We start from the raw sequence: 22,986 nt of genomic DNA on the forward strand, positions 1-22,986 counted from the left end.
TGGTCACAGGAGCCCATCTTTGCACTTTCTGGAACTTCTCCACCCAGTCCCTGTGTCTCCCAGATCCCAGCCAGCTCTACTAACAGGGCCAGGACTTTATCAGATACAGGGCACACTGGCAGGAATGTGCAGCTTAGCCCCTGGGTCAGTTTTCTGACTGAAGAACAGGTGGGCACATGCCCTGGTACTTCAGCCTGGTGGGAGAGAGACAGGGGCGTGGCCATGAATCCTGGAAGGTTCTCAGGGCCTTTTCTTTGAAACACGTGTGTGTTCAGCCAATCTGGGCCTGGCTAGGAGAGGCCATTCAGTGCATTTTCCTTAACTAGACAAGTGTGAACACATGGAATCAAGACTCTGAAATTGCAGTAACAGTGGTTAACAGTGATTGAGCATGTCAGCTGCTCTTCATATGGACTCCCTCTCACTCAACTCTGGCCTGGTCTCTGGAGATGCCATCAAGGGACTGAGTGAGGTCAGGTCCTTGCTTGCATCTATCCTAATGATGGAGAGTCAGACTATAGACCGGTAAATAGAAAGCTGGGTGTGGTGGCACATGCCTTTAATTCCAGGACTCTGAGTTTGGGCCAGCCTGGTCTACAGAGCAAGTTCCAGGACAGCCAAGGCTATACAGAGAAACAAAAAGAGGGAGTGGTGGCTTAAGAAAGGGGGGGCTGGGTATGTAGCTCAGTGGTAGAGCTTTTGCCCCCCAATATCAAAAAATAAATTCAGTAATTATATGAAGCCTTTCCTGTCCCTAGCTTTGGAAGGGGAGGGAAGGAATTAGGGTGTGAACATTTATTAGTATTGCAGCAGGGGGTTCTTTTTGGTTTTTGGAGACAGGATTTATCACTATAACAGCTCTGACTGCCCTGGAGCTCCAGACCAGTCTGGCCTTGCACTCACAGAAATCCACCTGCCTCTGCCTCTTGAGTGCTGGGTCTAAAGGAGTACACCACCACCATCTAGCATGGCCTTTGTTTTCTTATCACCTTATTTAGTAATCAGCTTAGTTCCTACCTGGAAATAACAGGTATGCATTATGTGTGTGCTCTTTGGGAAAGGAAACAAGACCAGATGAGAGCTCCACCTGCTGGCTGGGAAGATCTGTGCTGTTTTGTGAGAAACTACCAACATGTGTTCTTGAGGGCACTCTGACTCCAGCAGGAGGAGGAAGTGAGCATTGCAGAATACCCAAGAAGAGCAGGCTTGTGAACACAGAATATCAGAACTTAGTGAACTTAACGCAGTCTCTAGTGACATTTTTCTTTGAGGAAGCAGTAATTTAAGATGGAGTTAATTATCAATTTGTATTTTCCTTTTACTTACCTGATAAAGTACCACACCTTCTTTGATAATAGCACTTCAATCTTATATAAATGGAAAGTGGGACATCCTGTAACTCAATGGATCTCTGTTGCATTTTTTTGCTTTTTTGTGGGGAGCAGGGAGGCAGAGAGTATCACTGTATCCAGGCTGACCTCAGACTAATGATCAACCCTCTTTCCTTAGCCTCCTTAGTGCTGGGATTATGTAGATGAGAACTACATGTCCAGCATTTTTTTCTGCCTTTTTTTAAAAATTTATTTTTCTATTATCAGCTTGATACAGTATAAATTCTTATCCTAGTAGTGAAATATTTTTTAATATTTTTAATATTTCATCCCTTTGTTTGGGTCTTCTATCTAGTTTGATTTAATTTTCAGTACTCCCCCCCGAGACAGGGCTTTTCTATTTAGCTTTGGAGCCTGTCCTGGAACTCACTCTGTAGCCCAGGCTGGCCTCGAACTCACAGAGATCCGCCTGGCTCAGTACTTGTTTTTAAACCCAGAGCCTTGTGTATATAGGCAAGCACTTTACCACTGAACTACAGCCCCAGCACATTCAAATTTTTGGTTCTTCCCATGTCCTAGGATAACTACTATTCAGTTAGTGTGTATACTGAGGCCAACAATGCCTAAGAACTTGCATTGTCCACTGACTGGAGAATTTAACAGAGTCCTGCTTATTCTTTTATAGAAGTGATTAAAAGAAAATACAGTAAAGTTTTGGCAAGTGTGAGTCTGTTTTATATTTTGTTGTTTTGAGATAAGGTATCACTATATGTAGCCTTAGCTATCTGTGAACTTGAAGTGATCCTTTTGTCTCTGCCTCCTGAATCCTGGGATAGAAAAGTGCCTTGCAACTGAACTATAGCCTTGACCCTTTCACCCTTATAGGGGGGTGGGGGGGGGAATCTATAATAACCTCTGGGCCCTAACAGGTGGTAAGCTTTTGTTTTTAAGTCTGTGTCTAACCTTTTCTATTTTTGACCAGGAATAAGTCTTTTTAGTGTTCAGTCAGTCTTGTTATTGATTCCACAGTTCAGAGTGGGAGGTAGGCCCCAGATTGTGATCAGTAGTTGGTAACAAGAACTCAGGCTATTTTAGTGTGTTTTTAAAACCTCCTAAAGGATCTGGAGAGATGTTTCACTGGGTAAGAGCCATTACTGCTCTTGCAGAGGACCCAGGATTCAGTTGCCAACACCCACATGGTGGCTCACAACTATCTGTAGCTACCTCCAGGGGATTTGACACCCTCTTATAGCCTCTGAAAACACCAGGTACACACAGTACACATACATACAGAACACTCATGCGTATAAAATAAAAATGAAGCCGGGCGGTGGTGACTCACACCTTTAATCCCAGCACTCGGGAGGCAGAGGCAGGCCGATCTCTGTGAGCTTGAGGCCAGCCTGGGCTACCAAGTGAGTTCCAGGAAAGGCGCAAAGCTACACAGAGAAACCCTGGGCGGGGGGGGGGGGGGGGGGGGGGGGGGGGGGGGGGGGGGGGGATATGAACCGGGCAGTAGTGGCACACCTTTAATCCCAGCACTCAGGAGGCAGAGCCAGGCAGATCTCTCTGAGTTCGAGGCCAGCCTGGTCTACAGAGGTTTCTCCGTATAGTTTTGGTGCCTGTCCTGGATCTCACTCTGTAGACCAGGCTGGCCTCGAACTCACAGAGATCCGCCTGGCTCTGCCTCCTGAGTGCTGGGATTAAAGGTGTGTGCCACTACCACCTGACCTGTTTTTTAAGTTTTTAACAAAGAAGTAAGAGGGCTATAAATTTTCTTTAAATTCATGAGTACAGTTAAAATGGCATTTATACAGGGGCTTGGGATATAGCTCAATTAGTTAACACTTGCCTAGCATGGATGAAACTCTGAATTCCTTCCCCAGCACCATGTGAACTGGAGTTGGTGACACATGCCTTTAATCCTAGCACTTGGGAAGCAAAGGCAGTCAGATCCCTATGGGTTTTAGGCCAGCCAAGGCTACACCGTGAGACACTGTCTCAAACAAACAAAAAAATAAAGTGGAGGTAGACTGAACAAAAGTAGTCAAATGACTTACTTTTTCTTTTAAAGGTGTCTCTGTCTGTCTGAGTCCATGCCTACCTGTCTGGGTATGGGTGTGAATGCTCACAGAGGCCAGAAGGTTCATTAGATCTCTTGGAGCTGTGCTTTACAGGCCTTTATGAGCCATCTATTCTGGGATCCAAAATCTAGTTCTGTAATGGAGCAATAAGTGCTTTTACCCCTGAGCCATCTATCTAGCCCTAGTAGCACACACTTTTTTTCTTTTATTTATGTTGTTGTTGTTTTTTCCTGTAAGGTAGCTATGGGGGGGTGGGAGGGTTCCGAGACAGGGTTTCTTTGTGTGGTTTTGGTGCCTGTCCTAGATCTTGCTCTGTAGACCAGGCTGACCTCGAACTCACAGAGATCCGCCTGGCTCTGCCTCCCGAGTGCTGGGATTAAAGGCATGCGCCACCACTGCCCAGCCTCTTAAAAATGATACATGTTATATAGTTTTAGCTTTTCCCTAAGATAGCTGAACATTTTTTTTCCTGTGTTATAGTAGTGAATATTATGAAAAATTACCCTTTTACCCTGGAATTCCTATTTTTTAATTAAAATTCTTTTTCTTTGTGTGTGTTTGTTGTATTTGTTTTTGATTTTTGAAAGAGGATTTCTCTGTGTATCCCTGGCTGTCCTGGAACTTGCTCTGTAGACCAAGCTGGCCTAGAATTCACAAAGATCCTTCTGCCTCTGCCTCCGCCTCCTGAGTGCTGGAATTAAAGGCGTGTGCCACCACTGCCTGGCCTAAATTTTTTTTTCCCATCTCCTTCCAGGTCCTCCTCATCTTCATACCCAACTAACTTCATGTTCTTTCTCTCTCAGCAGCAACAGCGAACCAATAAGTCAGAAATTACAGAACAAAATTAAAAGCACACATAAAAACATGAAGTCGATCTTGTACTGTCCAACTACCCTGGGATGTAGGGCTTGCCCTGGTGTCTGGTTGATACATCCAGTGACACTCCATTGGAGAAAACTGATTTTCTCTTTCTCAGAGGCTATCAATTGCAAACAGCTTTTTGCTTAGGAGTGGAACTTTGTGTCTGCTTCTACTTCCAAATACTGTACTTTTGTGTAGTTTGAACCTGTGTAGGTCTTAATGCTGTCACAGTCTTACGAGTTCATCTGTGTCTCAGTCCAATTGTGTCTGGAAAGTGTTTAGAATCTTTCTATGCTCTCTTCCTCATAGATATTCAAAGGGGGCGGAGACATATTTAGGGGTAAGTGCCCTAAAGTCTCTCACTCAGCATATTTTCCATTTGTTGATCTCTGTTGGTCTCTGTGTTAATACTATCTACTGCAAGAAGAAGCTTCTCTGATGAGGGTGGAGTGATACTCTGATTAATGGGTGTAGCAATATATTAACAATCAATTCATTGATGTATTTCTTTAGCAGAATAGTGGCAGTAGGTTTTCCCTTACTAGTCTTAGGGGTTCATGACCTACATAGTCTCAGGTTCTTGGCTACTTCAGCAGTGTCAGATATAGGCCTTAAATCCAGTTGTTGTTTTTTGTTTGTTTGTTTGAAGTGGTTGCATACTCCCACAACATTTGTGCCACTATTACACAAGTGTATCTTGCAGGGAGGTTGTTTTCTTTTTTTGTGGGAAGGGATAGGAATTTTTGAGACGTTCCTCATGTAGCCAGTATGAGGATGGCATGGTGGCTTACACTTGGAGACAAGTGGATCTCTGAATTGAAGGCCAGCCTGGTCTACATAGCAAGTTCCAGAGCTACATAATAGAGAGACCCCCATCTCCAACAAACAAACAAACCACCAGAGTTGGGGGCCTGAAGAGATGATTCAGCTGCTAAAATGCATACTTCCCTTGCAGAGGACCTGAGTTCAGTTCCCAGCACTTGTGTTGATCCCAGGACATCTGAGACCTCTGGCATCTGTAGATACCTGCCCTATGTGTACATACCTTACACACAGAGACACACATATACATAAAAATTTAAAAATAAGTTTTTGTTGTTGTTTTAAAAATCCCAAGTGTGAGCTGGGTGGTGGTAGCACACACTTTTAAAGATTTATTTATTTACTATGTATACAGTGTTCTGCCTGCATGTGTCCTTGCACTCCAGAAGAGGGCACCAGGTCTTACTATAGGTAGTTGTGAACCACCATGTAGTTGCTGGGAATTGAACTCAGGTCCTCTGGAAGAACAGCCATTGCTCTTAACCTCTGAGCCATCTCTCCAGCCCAGCACACGCTTTTAATCCCAGCACTTCGGAGGCAGAGGCAGAGGCGGATCTCTGTGAATTCAAGGCCAGCCTGGGCTACAGAGTAAGTTCCAGGAAAGGCGCAAAGCTACACAGAGAAACCTGTCTCTGAAAACAAAGAAAAAAAAAAAGGTGGTTGCTTAGATTCTTTAATCCCAGCACTTGGTGTTTTAGGCAAGATGATCACCTCAAGTCTAAAGCCAGCCTGAACTATGAAGCAAGACCCTGAGTATATTGCCAGGTGGTGGTGGCACACACCTTTAATCCCAGCACTCGGGAAGCAGAGGCAGGCGGCTCTCTGAGCTCACAGCTAGGGCTACACAGAGAAACTCTGTCTGAAAAAAACATGAGTATGTTACCTGTAATCTCAGTAATTAAAACACAAGGTTAGAGAACTTGCTGTGAGTTCAAGACCAGCCTCTCGTACATATCAAAGACAGTTTCTCAACTTCCCTTGGTTGGGTGGAGGGGTAAACTTTATTAATAACTACCAAACATCATAGAGAGAAGAAATTAAGAAAATTTAAAAAGGGCTTAGGGGATGTGGCTTGAGTATATGTAGCAAGTACATGGCTCCACCCAAAGAAAAGAAAAGAAATAGGGAAAGAGATACGTGTTCATGTACTGAAATAATCTGTCCATGCATTGATCTGTATTCAGCAATTCAGTGAGTGCCACAAGTGTATTTGTGTATTTATTTATTTATTTCCAGAGCTGAGGACCGAACCCAGGGCCTTGCGCTTGGTTGGCAAGCACTCTACCACTGAGCTAAATCCCCAAACCCCTTATTTTTGGTTTTTGTGGGTTCCCCTCCCCGCTACTCCTGGAGCTTGGGGGTTGGTGTTTTGTTTTACAGGTAGCATGAAAGTGAGCTTGGGCCATCCTGGTGTACATAGCAAAGGCTACATAGAGAGATCCTGTCACAAAAAAAACAAATCAAAAGCAGTAATATATTTCAGAAATACACTGTAAGTGATCAATGGGCAACTTAAATTGAGAAGGTACTAAAGGGCCTGGTCTGATTTTATTGAGACAGTCTCTTAGGCTGTAGCCTAGATCTCATGGCAATCCTCCTGACTAAGTTTTCTGAGTGCTGTGTTTAGAGGTTTTTCACAGAAGCTTGAAAGACAATTAGTAAATAAACACTAGATATTAGATGAAAGAATAGCTTAAAGTTTATAGGAAAATAATTATAACACTAGAAAGAATTTTCTCAGGAATTACTAGAATACTTAATTCTTAGGAAAATACAAATTAGAGATAAGCATGATGGTTCATACATACAGTCACAGCTATTCAGGAGGCTAAAGCAGGAGGTTCACTAGAGCCTAGGAATTTGGGGGCCAGCCTAAACAACATAGCGAGACTTTGTCTTAGAGGGTGTTGGGGATGTGTGATAAAAAATAGTAGTGAGGAAGTAAACTATAATTAGTTTTCTAGTAATTAACATTAACTAGTCAGCTTAAAAAAACACATAGAGGCCAGGCGGTGGTGGCGCACGCCTTTAATCCCAGCACTTGGGAGGCAGAGCCAGGCGGATCTTTGTGAGTTCGAGGCCAGCCTGGTCTACAGAGCAAGATCCAGGAAAGGCGCAAAGCTACACAGAGAAACCCTGTCTTGAAAAACCAAAAAAAAAAAAAACCACCCACATAGATACTCAAAGACAAGATGATAGAGCTTCAGAGCAAGGAGGATGACATAGCTTGTACTGGAAGAAGGGTAACAGTACTTACTATAATGCCAGATGGCAGAGGCTGTGCTGTATCACAGAACCAATTTAGGCCCGTTGGGAGCATAAGTAATTGCTGAATGTGTACATCGTGCTTGTACAAGTAGAAAGAAGTAGGTTTAAATATAAGAATTGAAATAGGATGTTCATAGTCTGCCGCACCAATAAGATCAACATGGAAAGGTAAGTCTCCCATCAATATAACAAAAAAGGTTTTATATTTTTATCCCCATTGGAAGGCCAAGATGGTCACACTACTTACTTATGAATAGAATGAACATCAGTAAAGTTCACATAAGTGGATCTTCCATATGACAGTCCCTGCTTTGACAAGTGAGACTATTTGTTAAGCCAGAGAGGTGTATTGACCTCTGGAGAGTCAGTGACTGAACACTGTTCAAGGAGAAAGGAGCCCAGAGGCCAGGTTCTTGGACTAACCTGCTATGTTTTGTGTTTGTTACAGATGTTCCCACAAGCCTGCACTTCCAGAGCATGCTGAAGTCTCAGTGGCAAAACAAGCCTTTTGACAAGATCAAACCTACCAAAAAGTTTTCACTTAAGCACAGAGCACCCATGCCATGCAGTCTGTCGGATCCAGTTCGTAAAGACAGGCATAAGTTGGTCAACTCTTTCCTTACAACAGCCAGTAAGTTTCGGAGAACTAAGGAGTCCTCTGGAATCACTATTGCCGTATTTTATACCTTTTATATTCTCTAGTTACTGGTTTGCTGTGCCAGTATTCAGGGATTGGAGAAAGCATTTAGTTACCCAATACAAATTCAGCTCACAGTGTACTTAACCGTATCTGCTTGTTTTGGATGCTCTCAGATAGACTTTGGAAGCTATTTGAAATAGGCAGAACCCAAAATGTTCAGTGAATAGCTAGTAGTAACATGATACTGGGTCCACCTATGGGCAGGTTGATTTCTGAAATCTGGTATTAACATTTCTGTTTGTGACTCCCTGTCCCTGTCCTAGCTATTGTACCATTAACTAGAAGATTGAGTCCCAAAGACTATCGTGCTGCCTTTGGTATATAGCATTGGCCTAAGGAGAACTGAAGAGCTCAGAACTCAAATAAGATTTGAGTGAATGTACTTCACAGCTCTTTTTTGTTCCCCTCTTCAGAGCTGTCCCATCACCAAACCCGGCCTGACAGGACCCACAGGCAGCACTTAGACGATGTGGGGGCTGTGCCCATGGTGGAGCGAGTGACAGCTCCCAAAGCAGAGCGCTTGCTCAGTCTACCGCCACCTGTCCATGACCCAAACCACAGCAAAATGAGATTGCGAGACCATTCATCTGAGAGAAGTGAAGGTAGGGCCAGGCCCGGCACCTCTACCTGCATTGGCACTTGCTCAGAGCTCAAGCTTCTCTTAAAATCCCCTATCCCAAGCTTTGTCCATTACTTTCTAGAAAGGCATAGCAGGGGGCACTGTTGCTTCTAAATGCAGGTCACTTCTTATTGTCACAACATCTGCCCCGTCCCCTATTTCCATCAACTAGTTGCTGCAGCTTTTTATCCTCTAGGCTTAAAAAAGCTTTTTTTTTTGCCTTTAGTGTGTATTTCTGGCATTCCTAACATAAGTTAGAAGTAGAACCGGTTACGATATCCATTTAGCCATGTCTTCCCCTCTTTTCTGTTGACTTTTGCAGTGTTGAAGCATCACACAGACATGAGCAGTTCGAGCTACTTGACAACTACTCACCATCCACCACACAGCCCCCTGGTGAGACAGCTCTCCACCTCATCAGACACCTCCACACCCACCAGCTCTAGCTCACAAGTTGCAGCCAGCACATCTGTAAGTACCTATGTGGAGTTGATAGGATCTTCTACAGATTACAGGGCACTCATCACAACTCTAGAGACCAATGTAGAGTATAGTTGTCGTACTTGACCTTCTGTTAAGTTTTCTTGGAGTTGTTTTTCATAGTAAAATGATTTTCTGCTGAGCCATGGGTAGAAAGTTTGCTGTAGAAGCAAGGGTGTGGGTTTTGTTGTTGTTGATGATGGGTTTGGTTCGTTGATTCCCACCCACCCCCCAGGAGTAGTGCTAGGGTGCTGTTTATGAAAGCAAGGTCTACCTTGCCTACTTAGAAGGACTAGAGACAGGTTCTTTGAAGGTGCTTTGTGACTGTTCGGGATCTATTTCACCCAGAACTGAATACCATGGCACTAATCTTTTTAGGCATTGAAGACAACAGTCAGTTTCCTTGTTTCTGCTATTGATCAGTGGCAGTGGGATGCTTAGAATGAACAGTGGGGTAGAAGGGAAAGGGCAGAATCCATGCTTTTTCAGCTGTACAGAGCAGAAGTATGATGGCATCAGGTTACTCCATGTAAGGCATACTCACTACCTTGTATACCACCAAATCCCATTCAGGAATCTATTTGCATAGCCATAGCAAACACAGTCTAATTAATTAAACACTTACCTGTAACACTGAGTATAGTTATCCAAGCATCCCTTCTATAGTAATCACAATAACCAATAACAAGTGTAACTACATTAGTAATATTCTGGTGCTGTGATATTTACTAAACACTACTACTGTTGACTTGATGTCACAGGTCTGTAATTCTAGCACTCAGGAGTCTGAGGCAAAAGGATCAGTGCATATACATGCCATCCCATTTAATTCTATACTGTCCTTCGGTAAATAGATGGTATTATGAATCCTGATTTTGTGGACATGAAAACTAAGGCTTCACAGGGTTAAATGTAGTTCATAAGGTGAGGCAGCTTGTGAGGGTTGTGATTGTGATTGAAACTCTTGTAGGCTGACTTCAGAGTCAGCTCTCTCACCAGCACACCACACAGCCTTGACCTGAGAGAAGGGATGTTAGAGAAGCTCTAAGCTCACAAAATGTGCTCCCTAAGCTCCTGGCATCAGTTAGAGAAGCTCTAAGCTCACAAAATGTGCTCCCTAAGCTCCTGGCATCAGGTATAAATTCACATTGTTCTTTGCTCTTACAAATCAGACTCTTTTCCAAATAGCCTTCTTCCTTCACCTTCTCAACTCACAGACTTTGTCTGAATAGGTGCATAGTATTCCTCCCACACTCAGCCAAACACTAGCAAAGGGTTTCACATAATCAGATGATAGAGAAGAGAATAATTCTCATTTAAAAATCTGAACTCTAAGGTCCAGGACTTGGTCAGTCAGCATTTTTTCAAGCCCTGATAAGTCTGGAGAGTGTTGACTTAGAACTAGATCATTTGGCCGGGCGGTGGTGGCGCACGCTTTTAATCCCAGCACTCGGGAGGCAGAGCCAGGTGGATCTCTGTGAGTTCGAGGCCAGCCTGGACTACCAAGTGAGTTCTAGGAAAGGCACAAAGCTACACAGAGAAACCCTGTCTCGAAAAAACCAAAAAAAAAAAAAAAAAAAGAACTAGATCATTTGTAATTTAACCTTACTAAATACAGATTCTATGCACAACACTGTGCTGATCTGTTAGGCTCTTTTTGAGACAAGGTTTCTCTGTAGTCATGGCTATCCTGTAGCTCACTGGCCTCAAACTCACAGAAATCCTCCTGCCTCTGCCTCCCAGGTGCTGAGGTTAAAGGCTTGCGTCACCACCACACCCAGCTCCTCAGGTTCTGGTTCTTATTGCCTCATTTGTTCAGGGAATCAGGATTTAAACAGTAAGCAGAGAGAGTGATATACCAAATTTAGGTTGAGAAGCAAGGTGGTACCTGGACAAAGTGGGCAAGATAGGGGCTTTCAGGGTATTTGTAGCTGTGCTTCACAGTGGTCATTGCTTGAATTAAAATCATCTTAGTGCTTTTTAAACAACTTGTGTTTGTTTTGTGTGTGTCTTTAAATCCAGTGGCTTTTTTAAAAACCCTTTGAAAATTTTAGAAGCTAGGTATGGTGACTCTTAGGGCAGTTTAGTCAGAGTCCTGTTTCTTTCTGTTGTGAAACCAGATTTAGAAATGACTTGCTGTTCTCAATGCTGCCACTCTCCCCCCTTTTCTGGCTCTAAATAGGAAAAGGTAGTTAAATTGGATTGAATGAGTGCTAGCAGAATGGGGTGTTCAAGTGGAGAGAACAGGCCAGAGGCCTGAGATGTCTCAGAGGAATACATAGGTCTTTCTAGCGGGAGTTTTCTTCTTGACCAAGGTAGAAAGCTGTCTGTCTTGGGGCTTCTTCAAGACTTATTTCTTGTGTGTATTATAGAACTTCAGCCAAGGTATGATAGTGACAGAAACTTTTGGGTATGTGCTCACTTATGCTTACTTGCAGAATTCAGCCAGGCAAGATTCCAAAAATCTCAACCATTTTAGTTAAGCTATGATCAAAAATTTGTGAAGTTAATGACTGTCTAGTATTACTGATAAAGAAGGAAATTGAAAATTATGATGACCTGGAATCATTCATGGCACTATCTGAAATCCTGTTTTTTGTTTGTTTGTTTGTTTTTTGTTTTTTTTTAAATATTCTTACAGTGTCTTAAGATGATGGAGTGAATAAATTATCTTACCTTTCAAGGAGATAGATATAATGGTTGGAGGTAGTAAGTAGCTCATCTTCCTTACCCCTTGTGGGCTGACCACACTTGGTGGTTTGGGTATGAATGCAGCCTCTTGGGTGTTTCCAGCTGTATTGTTGCCATGACAACATGTTTGTCATCCCACTGTTTCCCTATGGCCTCTCACAGCTCAGTTAACAGGCTGTTTCAGGAAAGGTATTTGCTCTCTGGGTAAAAGCAGCTAATAGTTTTTCTTCTGTCCAGGAGATTTGATCATTTGGCTTTTTGCTTTATTCATTCTGTCTTTAAGCCAGCGTCTCTCTATGTAGCTCTGGCTGTCCCAGAACTTGCTGTATAGACCAGGCTAAACTTGAACTCACAGAGATCTGCCTACATCTGCCACCCAAGTGCTGAGATTAAAGATGTACGGCACTACACCTGGCTTTATTCATTCTTGGTGTCATGTCTAGCGTAGATGCCCAACTATGCTTTTGTTACTGGACTCTTGAAAGTCTTACTTCCCCAAAGGTTTAATGTTCCCACTTACTGTGGAACACATTTCCTTTTGAGGGGGAGAGGATGGAAACTATAGACAGGTCTTTCTTTTCGGTTTTCTTCCACTCTTCTCTTTCTCCCAAAATAATAGAAAGATGAGAATAATGTAAGGGCTGAGAAGGTGGTTGGTACAGACTTAGCTGAAGAGTTGAGATCCTCAAGAGGAAGGTGTTTTCATGGCAGACAAGGTAAGATGGTTTGTTAAGATGGGCCTGTCCTTTGAGCCTCTTTTCTGGTGAGAGAAGTCAATGCTTTTAATCTTAACAGTCACCACTAAATGAAAACATTGTGTTCAAGAGCCAAAGTTGTTGACAAAGGAGAAGGGGTAAAACAGATTTTAAGATGGTGTGTGTGTGTGTGTGTGTGTGTGTGTGTGTGTGTGTGTGTGTGTGTGTTTTGCCTGCATGTATATATGTGCAAATGTATATCTGGTGGCTGCAGAGGTCAGAAAAGGATGTCATCTCCCCAAACTGGGGTTACACACAGTTGTGAGCCACCATGTTGGTGCTAGAAATCTGGTCTTTCCCAGAGCAACCAGTGCTCTTAACCAGAGCAATCCTCCAGTTCTGTAACAGGGAGTTTAGGATTTTAAAAGAGGAGTGTTAGTAGAATGAAGGAATAGGAACCCCCAAATTGGCTGTAGATCTAGGACACCCACCTATAAAACCTAGCAGTTCTAGAGGGAGCCTTGTGAAATGGGATTTACTCCTTGGAGCCAGCACCTGTTATCCTCTCCCCGCCCCCCCAAGAACTCTGCTGCCAGAGACAGTCTGTTTAGATATACATTGATGCTGTGATGGCCACTACTACCCCAGGACCTGTGTGCATGGTCAGCCTGCCATATGACTGATGATTTTAAATTCATAGCATTATATATCCCTTGAAACATATTAAACTTTTGTCTTACAGCAGCCAGTGAGGAGGAGAAGGGGAGAGAGCTCATTCGATATTAACAACATTGTCATCCCGATGTCTGTTGCTGCAACAACTCGTGTTGAGAAACTGCAATACAAAGAAATCCTTACTCCAAGGTAGAATCCCTGTTCAGTCAGCTCCTGTCCCTCTTCCTATTGTCCTTTTCTCTCCTGACCAAGCAGTCCCTATCCCCGAGTTTTCTTTTTAAGAGTCTGCACTTGAGTGCACAATGGGCTATGGGTCTTCAAAAACAACAATAAAAAGGGGTCAACAGACATGGTAGCTCATGACTATAATCCCAGACCTTGGGAGGCTGAGGCTAGACAGTCATTGCCAGGTTCAAGGCCAGCCTGGGGTATAGAATGAGACTTAGTCTCCTTTTTTTTTTCTCTTTTCTTTTTCTTTTTTTTTTTTATTGTTAAATTGTATGTATTTATTTAATGAGTATGAGTGGTTTTTTTTAATAATTTATTTTTATTTTATGTGCATTGGTGTTCTGCCTGTATGCATGTCTGTGTGAGGGTGTCTGATCTGGTAGTTACAGACAGTTGTTAGCTGCCATGTGGATGCTGGGAGTTGAACTCATGACCTCTGGAAGAGCAGTCAGTGTTCTTAACCACTGAGCCATCTCTCCAGTCCCTCTTTTTATTATTTTTTTATTTTATTGGGGGTTGCTTCTTGCCAGACATGGATGGTACATGCTTACAGTCTTAGCAGTTGAGAGACCCAGGCGGGTGGATTGCCATGGGTTTGCAGCCAGCTTGGGCTACATAGTAAGACTGTTGTTTCAAAAAGCAAAAGCAAATAAGGGGGTGAGGGGAGTTAGTGGAGCAGGGTGGGTGGGTGTTGGATAGGAGTGAAGTTATTTCTGTGTTAGTTTATCTTACTCCATTGTATGAATCCACCAACCCAAGGCCACAACCTGGCAAGCCCCTCGGACTGTGTGTGTGTGTGTGTTTTAAAATACTGAATGTGTTACCTCAACATCAAACCAGAGTTCTTGTAAATCTTTATTTCTAGCCTTTGTAGGCAAGTTGAGAGTCCATGTAAAGAGCTGGCAATTCATGTATCCAGTTATAAATTTTGAGAGTCTGACTGATATGTCCTATATGGTACCAATCGACTAATGTTAAATAGTTAAAATTTTACTTGAGTTTGACAGTCCTACCAGCCTCAACTTGCTGCTTCTGTTTCTGCCCTTTGGGGTATTTATTCACATATGGGGCTTCATTGGAGGTAGGGAAGTCATAGTCTGCCTACAATCCCATGATTTTCTTTTCTTTTCTTTTTTTTTTTAATTCCTGCAGCTGGCGAGAGGTTGATCTTCAGTCTCTGAAGGGGAGTCCTGATGAAGAGAATGAGGAGGTAATACCATAGTTATACTGTCTTAGAAGAACATACCCACACCAGTCATGGTACATACACTCAAAATGCCTTAAGACATAGGGGTGTCAAATTCGAGAATCGTATTCTATCTCTGACTAGAAGCATCTACAACGGGGAAAGACTGGTTCTAGAATTATTCTGCTGATTCATAACCTTAGCTTCCTGGGGAAAAGAGATCAATGAAACTGCTCTGTTGCAGATCGAGGACCTATCTGATGCAGCCTTTGCCGCCCTGCATGCCAAATGTGAGGAGATGGAGAGGGCAAGGTGGCTGTGGACCACAAGTGTGCCACCCCAGCGTCGGGGCAGCAGGTAATGGGCAGGCACAGGTTACCAGAATATGTTGAAGGAAAGAGGATGGTAGCCAGGGAAAGTATGATTATAGGCCTATTGGTTGTCATAGTGATTTAGCCAGAGGAGTTTGGAAGGCCTCACAAGTTGATCCTCTTTTTGATGAGGACTGGTTTTACAATCTTAACTTTGGATGGCTCAGTGGGTTGAAAGTGCCTGCCCTTCAAGATTGATGAACCTGAGTTCGATCACTGAAACCCACAGTGGAAGGGAGGACCATTACCTAAAAAGTGTCCTTTTACCTCCATGCCTTATGCTGCAGCATGGTGCTCATGTTCATTAATACCTCTTCCCCCCCTTCCCCCCACAAAAACTACACAAACTAAAAAGACAGTGGCAGCAGACCACCTATTTTTCTTTGACTTGTTTTCAGAACTTCAGCTAGTCCCTAGTGTGAATTCACTAGGCAGGACTTTTTCTTAGGCTCATAGTTACAGCTCTTAGCTGTCGTGTTTTATACCTACCTATGTGGGTAAAAGTGGGAGCAAGTGGAATTAATAAATCTTACAAGTGCATTGTTGCTGTCAGTTCAAATTAACTGCTTTGGTGTAGATGCTTTTTTAATAACTCCTCTCACTGCTCTGCAGAAAGAAACAGAAGAAATGCCTATGCCCCCTGGTCATACTTATTGTGTATTCCTTGGTTCATAGGTCTTACAGGTCATCAGACGGCCGGACCACCCCGCAGTTGGGCAGTGCCAACCCCTCCACCCCTCAGCCTGCCTCTCCTGATGTCAGTAGTAGCCACTCTCTGTCAGAGTTCTCCCACGGTCAGTCTCCTAGGAGTCCCATTAGCCCAGAACTGCACTCAGCCCCCCTTACCCCCGTGGCTCGGGACAGTCTGCGACACTTGGCCAATGAAGACACCCGTTGCTCCACACCAGAGCTTGGGCTAGATGAACAGGTGAGGGGTGTCTCCTTTAAATGGGGGGAGAGTATGAGAGGAGGCAGCATGTAGTAAAGGCAGAGCCTTCCTCTCCATTGTTTTGAAGTGCAGTAGAAATGTGCTGGTCATTGTTCAAAGGGTACCCACCTTGGGAGGGGTGGTCTTAAACTTCTCCCAATAATAGTAGACAGACTGGTTATCAACTCTGGGCTACAGTTTGAGAGCAGGGCCTTGGTGCAGGAAATGAATGAGCTGAAACTAGGTCATCATCACCAAATCATCTTATCTGTCCACAGTCTGTCCAACCGTGGGAGCGGCGGACCTTCCCTCTGGCTTACAGTCCCCAGGCAGAATGTGAGGAGCAGCTGGATGCACAGGACATAGCAGCCCGCTGCACTCGCCGCACCTCAGGCAGCAAGACTGGTCGGGAGACAGAGGTGGCACCCACCTCGCCTCCTGTTGTCCCCCTCAAGAGTCGGCATCTGGCAGCAACAGTTGCAGCTCAGCGCCCAACTCACAGATGAGCGGGAAATGAGACTCTATACAGACTCACTACTATTGGCATTAAAGCTTCAGAAATCTCTGCGTTTGATATTCAAACATCATATGCTGGAATTTTCACAGTTTTTAGTGAATTTAAGGAATTTAGATCCTCCTTTGGTTGGTTTGGTTTTTGTTGTTTCTGTTTTCTTGTTTTGTTTTCATGTCACACCTGAGCACTTCCTCCAGTTAGCAGACAAGTTCAGGAAGAGACCCTGCTGGCCTGGTCCTGCATATCCTCTGCACTGTTGGATCACTGGACTTCCCAATATTAGATGATCACCCTCTCTCTCTTTTGCACCTGTGCGATAGGGTACACCAGCCAGATGGCAACAGCTGGAAAGCTCCAAGTCAGCACAGCCTCCTTAGGTTAGGGCGGATAGAGCAAGAGCAGTCTGGGCTCTCTATCTTAGCTTTCCCCTCAGTCTGTGGCTTGGCTCTAGCTGGGCACCCTCCTTGGTCTTCTGTGCTATAGCACCCTTGCAGCCAGCTTCTTTGCTCTGTTGGTCAGTTCTCACTGAGCTCTGGGCCAGCAGTGCGGCTAGCTTTTCCTTGTCACCTGGACCTTGAAGACCTGTTTTCAGTTTCATCTGCATTTGGTCATCCGCCTTGGCTCCTTGACTGCAGGACCCTGCTGCAGCTGCTCAGGTCAACCCTGTTGTACCCTTCATCTTCCTCCCATCCATTCACACAGACACGTTAGTCCTTCCGCTCAGCATCTATGACGATAGGGTTTGGATTGCTTAACCCTTCCCACTCCCCTACAGTCTAGGAAGTCTGTGGAATACACAGCATCACTTCTGTATCATGTCTTCACTGAGTCACACATCATGTTTCCTTCACGTCCCTGTCAGACAGTCACTTAGACTCTCCCTCCTCTCCACTCCCCTTGCCTGTGGAACACTGTCTGGTCCTAGCTGTGGTTTCCATTGTTCCCCACCAACCTCCTGTTAGCCTTGTGCCTGTCTCATGTATAATCACATCACCAAAAAAGGGGAGGGAGAAAGGAATTTTCTTTTTCTGCCATTTTATAATCATACAAAAATAGTAGGCAGACTGCTTAATGGTTGGGGTTTTTTCACAATTTTCAACATTAGTGATTTTTTTTCTGTTTGCAAGTTAAAAGGTTTGTCATTGTTTCTTTAAACAACAATAATGCACCGTATCCCTATGCATAAAGTGCTTCTTCTATTTATAAGGTTGAAAATTCTGAATAACCCTTTTAGCATTGTAAAAAAACAAAACAAAAAAAAACAAAAAAAGACAAAAATTTAAAAAAACTTGTATTTTGTAAATATTTTCTTTTCCTGCTTTGAGCTGTGTAATGGCAGCGGACATGTAGCTGTCTTTGTTCTATAGAAATGCTTTTCTTCAGAGAAGCTGATCTTTGTTAATGTCTTGATTCTGTTCGCAAAGCACAGACTAGTGCTTAAAAAAAAAAGGAAGGAAAAATGAAAAAAATAATAAAAAAAAAGATACAGAAAGTCATGTGTCCGGCTTTTCTTGATATACTGGACTGGTGTCTCTGGCAAAGGTGGCAGCCTCAGCATTTTCTGGGGTTAGGAGACTTGCTGGGTAGGTGTTGTGAAGGGTGTTTCACTAAGGTAAGATATATCTGCTCATGAGTAAAGCAATTGATTTATTGCTTCTCATTGTTCCTTTCTTTAAGAGGTAAGCAGTGTAGGATTTGAAATTTCTCTTTAATGGGGATTTTTTACTTTTCACCATCAAACTTTGCAGAGGGAAATCAGTGAAAATGTATGTAATTTGCATGGTATCTGAGTTGGTTCTTGTCACCTGGGAAAGATCACAGCTACGTCTAAGGAGGCTAAGGGCCTGATTCTGTTGTACAGGATCAGTGAGTAGATGGACCTTCTCTAAGGCATAAAGCTGTTCTTCCTGGGACCATTTTCTTGCTTGTGTTGCTTCTATATGTATTAATTACGATATCCTGAACTAAATCAGTTGCCTGCAGAGGCCGGGCACACCAAGGGGAACTGCAGAAGACAAGGATTTTAAGATTGGAAATCTAAGGACTATCATGACCTTGACATACATACTACCAATGAACTCAGAGTAAGGGAGATGGCCCAGTGGATAAAGTGCACAGTGTGAGGTCCTGAGTGAGTATAAAGCCAGGCATCTGTAATCCCAGTGTTCCTGTGAGATAGGAGGCTGGGACTCAAGAATCCCTAGCAGCTAGGAAGTCCGACAACCTAACATGGCACATGTGCAGGAGAACAATGTCTCAGGGCGGACAGACTGACACCCAAGGTAGTCCTTTGGCCACATGCTGTAGCACTGAAATAAAAAATTGGGGCTGAGGATGGGATATTGCTTAATTTCTTAGAGTGCTTGTCTAAGCATACATGAGGCCCTACACCTCATTATCAGCATAGTGCACCCCTATCCCAGTACGGGAGGATCAAAGCCTTTCTCAAAAAATATGGGTTACTTCTTTGTTTCCCTTTCAGATACTGCAAGCAAGAAGCTGCCCTATCCCTAGCAGAAATATTCCTTGATCTATATACAGTAAGATTACAAGGCATGAGGGCAGCAGTACCTGTGTATGCATGTTGGGTTTGCATCTTGGGCTTTTGAGTTTGCTTCAGCCCCAGGCCCCTCCACTTAAGTTTCAGAGATGAGGGATCTCATACACCCCACCCCAAACTTCTTCCGTTCACATGAACTGGCACAGGCCCTAGAAACTTGAATATAGCCTTGTGAGTTCAGCCAGAGAGTACTGATTGTCTGAGGGTCGTTTGCCAACAGTGGGATATGAGAAGGAACCAAGTCTGTACTCTATATCTTCAGGACCCCAGAAAACTATCACTCCAATGCCTGGCTTTTTGTTTGTTTGTTTGTTTGACACAGTGTTTCTCTGTGTAGCTTTGGAGCCTATCCTGGAACTCCCTCTGTAGACCAGGCTGGGATTAAAGGTGTGTGCCACCACCGCCCAGATAATGTCTAGCTTTTACTTTAATTTCCTGTTGTGAATTTTCCAAGGGTGGACAAGAACTTGTAAACTATTGTTTTCTTGTACTTGGAATCATGAACAGAGATTTTGTTTAATCAGAGTAATAACTTTATTCCCAAATTCACTTTTACAGCAACAGTCAGTGTAAATCATTTGTTAAAACACAATACACTATATGGACATTCACAGACAGGAAGCTAAGCTAAGATGATTTCATGTCCCTCCCTCCCTCCCCTCCACCCTCAAAATCACCAAAGAAATCATGGGACTTGCAAGCACTGGAGATCATGCCCAGCATAGTAACTGCACAGGCTACAATCCATCAGGAGGGTGAGACTGAGATACTGCCCAAAGTAACCCTTCCCGAAGCCAGAGAGAAGGTCGAAGGCTCATAATGCCACAGACCTATAGTTGATTACCATCTCTGCCCTCGTCCTCACTTTACTGGAGAACAGACTAAAGGAAGAGGTCTTGGCCACTGCTAGTAATGTAGGCTGTGGATCTGAAGCCAATCCAGAGGTGATACTGATGTGCTAATGACTTAGAGGGAAGGAAGCCAGGGTTTTAAGGAGGCATTGTGGGCTCTGGATACCACAAGAAGGCAGCAGGCAAGAGTAGTTTATAGATTCCTTCACAAACCTGGGAGTGCACCTGCCTGGGAAGGCAGGGAACTAGCTGGCTGCCTCTGCCTTGGTAAAGCCTTTCAGTGGGACAGCCAAGCCTCCAGACTAAAGCCTCATGGCACCTCTTCTCTAGCAAGTGGTCAATATCACAAATGAGGTCACAGATGGCTACACTCCAAAGCTGCTTTGCCCATGTGAACTTTGTTAACATGTTGCTCCTCCCCCCTCCCCCTACAGCACAAGCAATCTCAAACAGATACAGTCTTACCATTGAAGTCAATTTAAATGGAACTATTGATAAAGTGAATTAAGAGCTTGGAGGAACCAGGCATATGGTATACCCTATCCAGCCCACCCAAAGATCTGGAGTGGGGAGGCATGGAAAGAAAGGACAGATGCTGGGCCCCTGGAGATTGTCCTCACTGAAGTCACAAGCCAGAATCCCTTTGTAAACTGCCTATCAGCACTGACCTGGTCACTCCAAATCATGACTTTGGAGCTGACCACCCTACAAGAGATATGGCAGAGTGCCCCCATTCAAGGACAGGAACTGCAAGATGGGCAAATAGGTGGTGTAAGAGATAAAACCAGAATAGGTAGCCATGATGAAGGGACCACAGACCTTCAAACCACACTTCCTTTATCTCCATCAGACCATTTCTAAGGACAGTTGAAGTCCATCAGCAGTGGGGAGCCTCACCATAGGTAGTTCTGGGTACACAGTTCTTTCATTTGAAAGGTTGGCTGCTTCCTTCTCCCCTCTACGTTGTCCTTATCTGTACCCAATCCAAAAGTGATAGAACTGGGCCTGTGGTTCCCTAAGCTCCTAAGGCCTCTTCCCTGCAGCTGTAGGAGATGATCATGCAAAGTCAGTGGGCTGACACCTTGGAAACAAAGGGAGTCTCCTAAGATGTCCCCTTCCTCAGCGGGGCAGTCCATCCCAACCCCTGTGGTGAGGTGGCCAAGGCTTGGAGAGGGCCCAGGGATGTCTTCTGGAGAGTCATGGGATTTCTAGGCCCACAGCTCTCCCAGCTGGCACTGATGCCCTTTTTTCTCTCTCTCTTGTGATGCAGTCTTATTAGACCATCTTTCACGGCTGCCGTGGGACGTGAGGCTGTGATTAGAGAGGACCATCTTCACTCTGCAAAACAGGCCAGCTGGAGTCTAGCTGGTCCTGTGCTTCAGGCCTTGGCAGCTAGGAGACCTCCAATGTCACAATCCAGTGTCTGTGAGGTCCCAGATGCAGAAGAAAACCTTAAAAGCATGGGCTGTCCTAGCAGGGAAGCACTGCACTGGCCTGGAGCCGAGTCCCAGTGGAGACAAGAAATACCGAGGACCTCCGTCCCTGGTGGTGAGCTAGAACCTTTTGACGAACAGTCCAAGATACATGCGTCCTTTTTTTTTTTTTTTTCCGTTTTTCTTTTTTTTTTCTTTTCTTTTCACTATCATAGTCACTCTGGTGAACCCAGACAAACAGACAAATCCAACTATAACACAACAGGGTACAGACAGGGAGGGAAGGGCTGTATCTATGGAGATGTCTGGCCGCTCCAGCAGGGCAGGCAGCACCACTTTCATGGGGACTGGAGGAAAAACATTTCCAGGGAGCATGTTCCCCAAATTGGGGTATGGAGGGCTGATTACGTGCACGGGGACTTAATGGCGGCTGGGCTCTGGGAGGCTAGCGATCACAAGCTGGGGTGGAAGCGATAGATGGGAGGAGCGTGACCCTGCCCTGGGATTCTTGCCTGCTCATACTGGTGCTAGCATTTGGGCTGCCTCCAGCTCAACACGAGAAGAGGGCCAGGCCTAGGAGGCAACCACTATAAAGTTTAAAAACAAAAAAAAAAAAGAGCAGACAGAAGTGTCCAGGGTTATCTCCAGGCACACTGGTTGGATTCGTAGGACTAGAAACTGAGCCCCAAAATCTTTGCCTTCCCAGGACTCCACCTCTTAGTGTAGAGCAGGGACTACCCACATCTACCCAAGGGCCAGAGTAGGGGCTGGGAGAGGCGGAGCACTCAGGACAGTGAGACACGATGGGAGACCGGCAGTGACTGGCTCTCATGGCAGACATGTGGGTGTGATGGACAGGTAGAGGGGCTGCAGTGGCTGTGGGAGGGATGGGAGACCTGGAGCCATCATCCCAGAACACCCCACCCTCACACTGCAGAAGTCCCAGAGGACCAGGCTTGAGAACAGGCAGATGTCCCCCAAGAGGCACAAGTCCTTACAAAGAACTGGTTAGCCCTAATGTCCCAGGTCTGTGAAGTGGCCCAATCATGGCTGCAGAAATCCAGAACTCAGCAAAGAGGTTCTTCTGTGAGAGGAGAGCAAAGCCCCTCAGCTCAGGACTCCCACCCTGCAGAGAGGGAGGAAGCCAGTGCCCTGCGATGTCAAGGTCAGCCTTCAGAGAACCAATCGACAAGGGGCCACCTTCTGGCCACCTTCCTTCTGCCCACTGTGTCTTCTCCCACAGGCTGCCCTACAGAAGGGGCACAGAGACCCACAGCACTCACAGGGCCTTACCAAACAGGCGGCTCTGCCATCTAAGACTGACGTGAGCAGCTGAGGTTACCTGTCCTTCCTGAGCGACTTGGCAGGAGCCAGTGTCCTCTCTCTAGCCTGTCTTCCTCACCCCTCCCCTCTGACTCCCAGCCCACCCATCCCTCAGCCTTCGCTGCCTCAGCCCTCCTTCACATCCACACGTGGTCACATCACCTGCCTAGGGCTCCACGAACACACCAAGTTTCAAATCTTTTGTTGCTGCCACTGTCCCTGACGCCCCCAGGATGGGGCTGCCTGCGGGCAATCAGTTGCCCTAGTCCCTCAGAACTCCCCAGAAGCAGCCTCCAGAGCCTCCTTCACCCTCTAATACTCAAAGCGGGGGGTGGGGTGGGGATGGGGGAATCAATAGCAATTGCC

General features: G+C 44.9%; 1 protein-coding gene across 5 annotated transcripts in view; it reads left to right on the forward strand.

Moving 5' to 3' along the window:
• Kansl1 (KAT8 regulatory NSL complex subunit 1) overlaps window positions 1-17,460 on the forward strand; it is a 145,201-nt gene extending 127,741 nt beyond the window's left edge. For 3 of the 5 annotated variants that reach the window (XM_052759672.1, XM_052759674.1, XM_052759673.1), the window contains 8 exons: window positions 7,815-7,997; window positions 8,480-8,668; window positions 9,008-9,156; window positions 13,294-13,415; window positions 14,607-14,664; window positions 14,885-14,997; window positions 15,687-15,939; window positions 16,218-17,460. In XM_052759672.1, the coding sequence (XP_052615632.1) occupies window positions 7,815-7,997; window positions 8,480-8,668; window positions 9,008-9,156; window positions 13,294-13,415; window positions 14,607-14,664; window positions 14,885-14,997; window positions 15,687-15,939; window positions 16,218-16,445 (1,295 nt within the window). In that variant the 3' untranslated portion in view covers window positions 16,446-17,460. The remainder of the gene's footprint in view (window positions 1-7,814; window positions 7,998-8,479; window positions 8,669-9,007; window positions 9,157-13,293; window positions 13,416-14,606; window positions 14,665-14,884; window positions 14,998-15,686; window positions 15,940-16,217) is intronic. The other 2 variants (XM_052759677.1, XM_052759676.1) reach the window with 1 other exon arrangement.
• Window positions 17,461-22,986: the final 5,526 nt, after the last annotated feature.

This window comes from Peromyscus californicus, unplaced genomic scaffold (assembly GCF_007827085.1).
Source record: "Peromyscus californicus insignis strain IS unplaced genomic scaffold, ASM782708v3 Scaffold_3__1_contigs__length_106647218, whole genome shotgun sequence".
Lineage (NCBI taxonomy): Eukaryota > Metazoa > Chordata > Mammalia > Rodentia > Cricetidae > Peromyscus > Peromyscus californicus.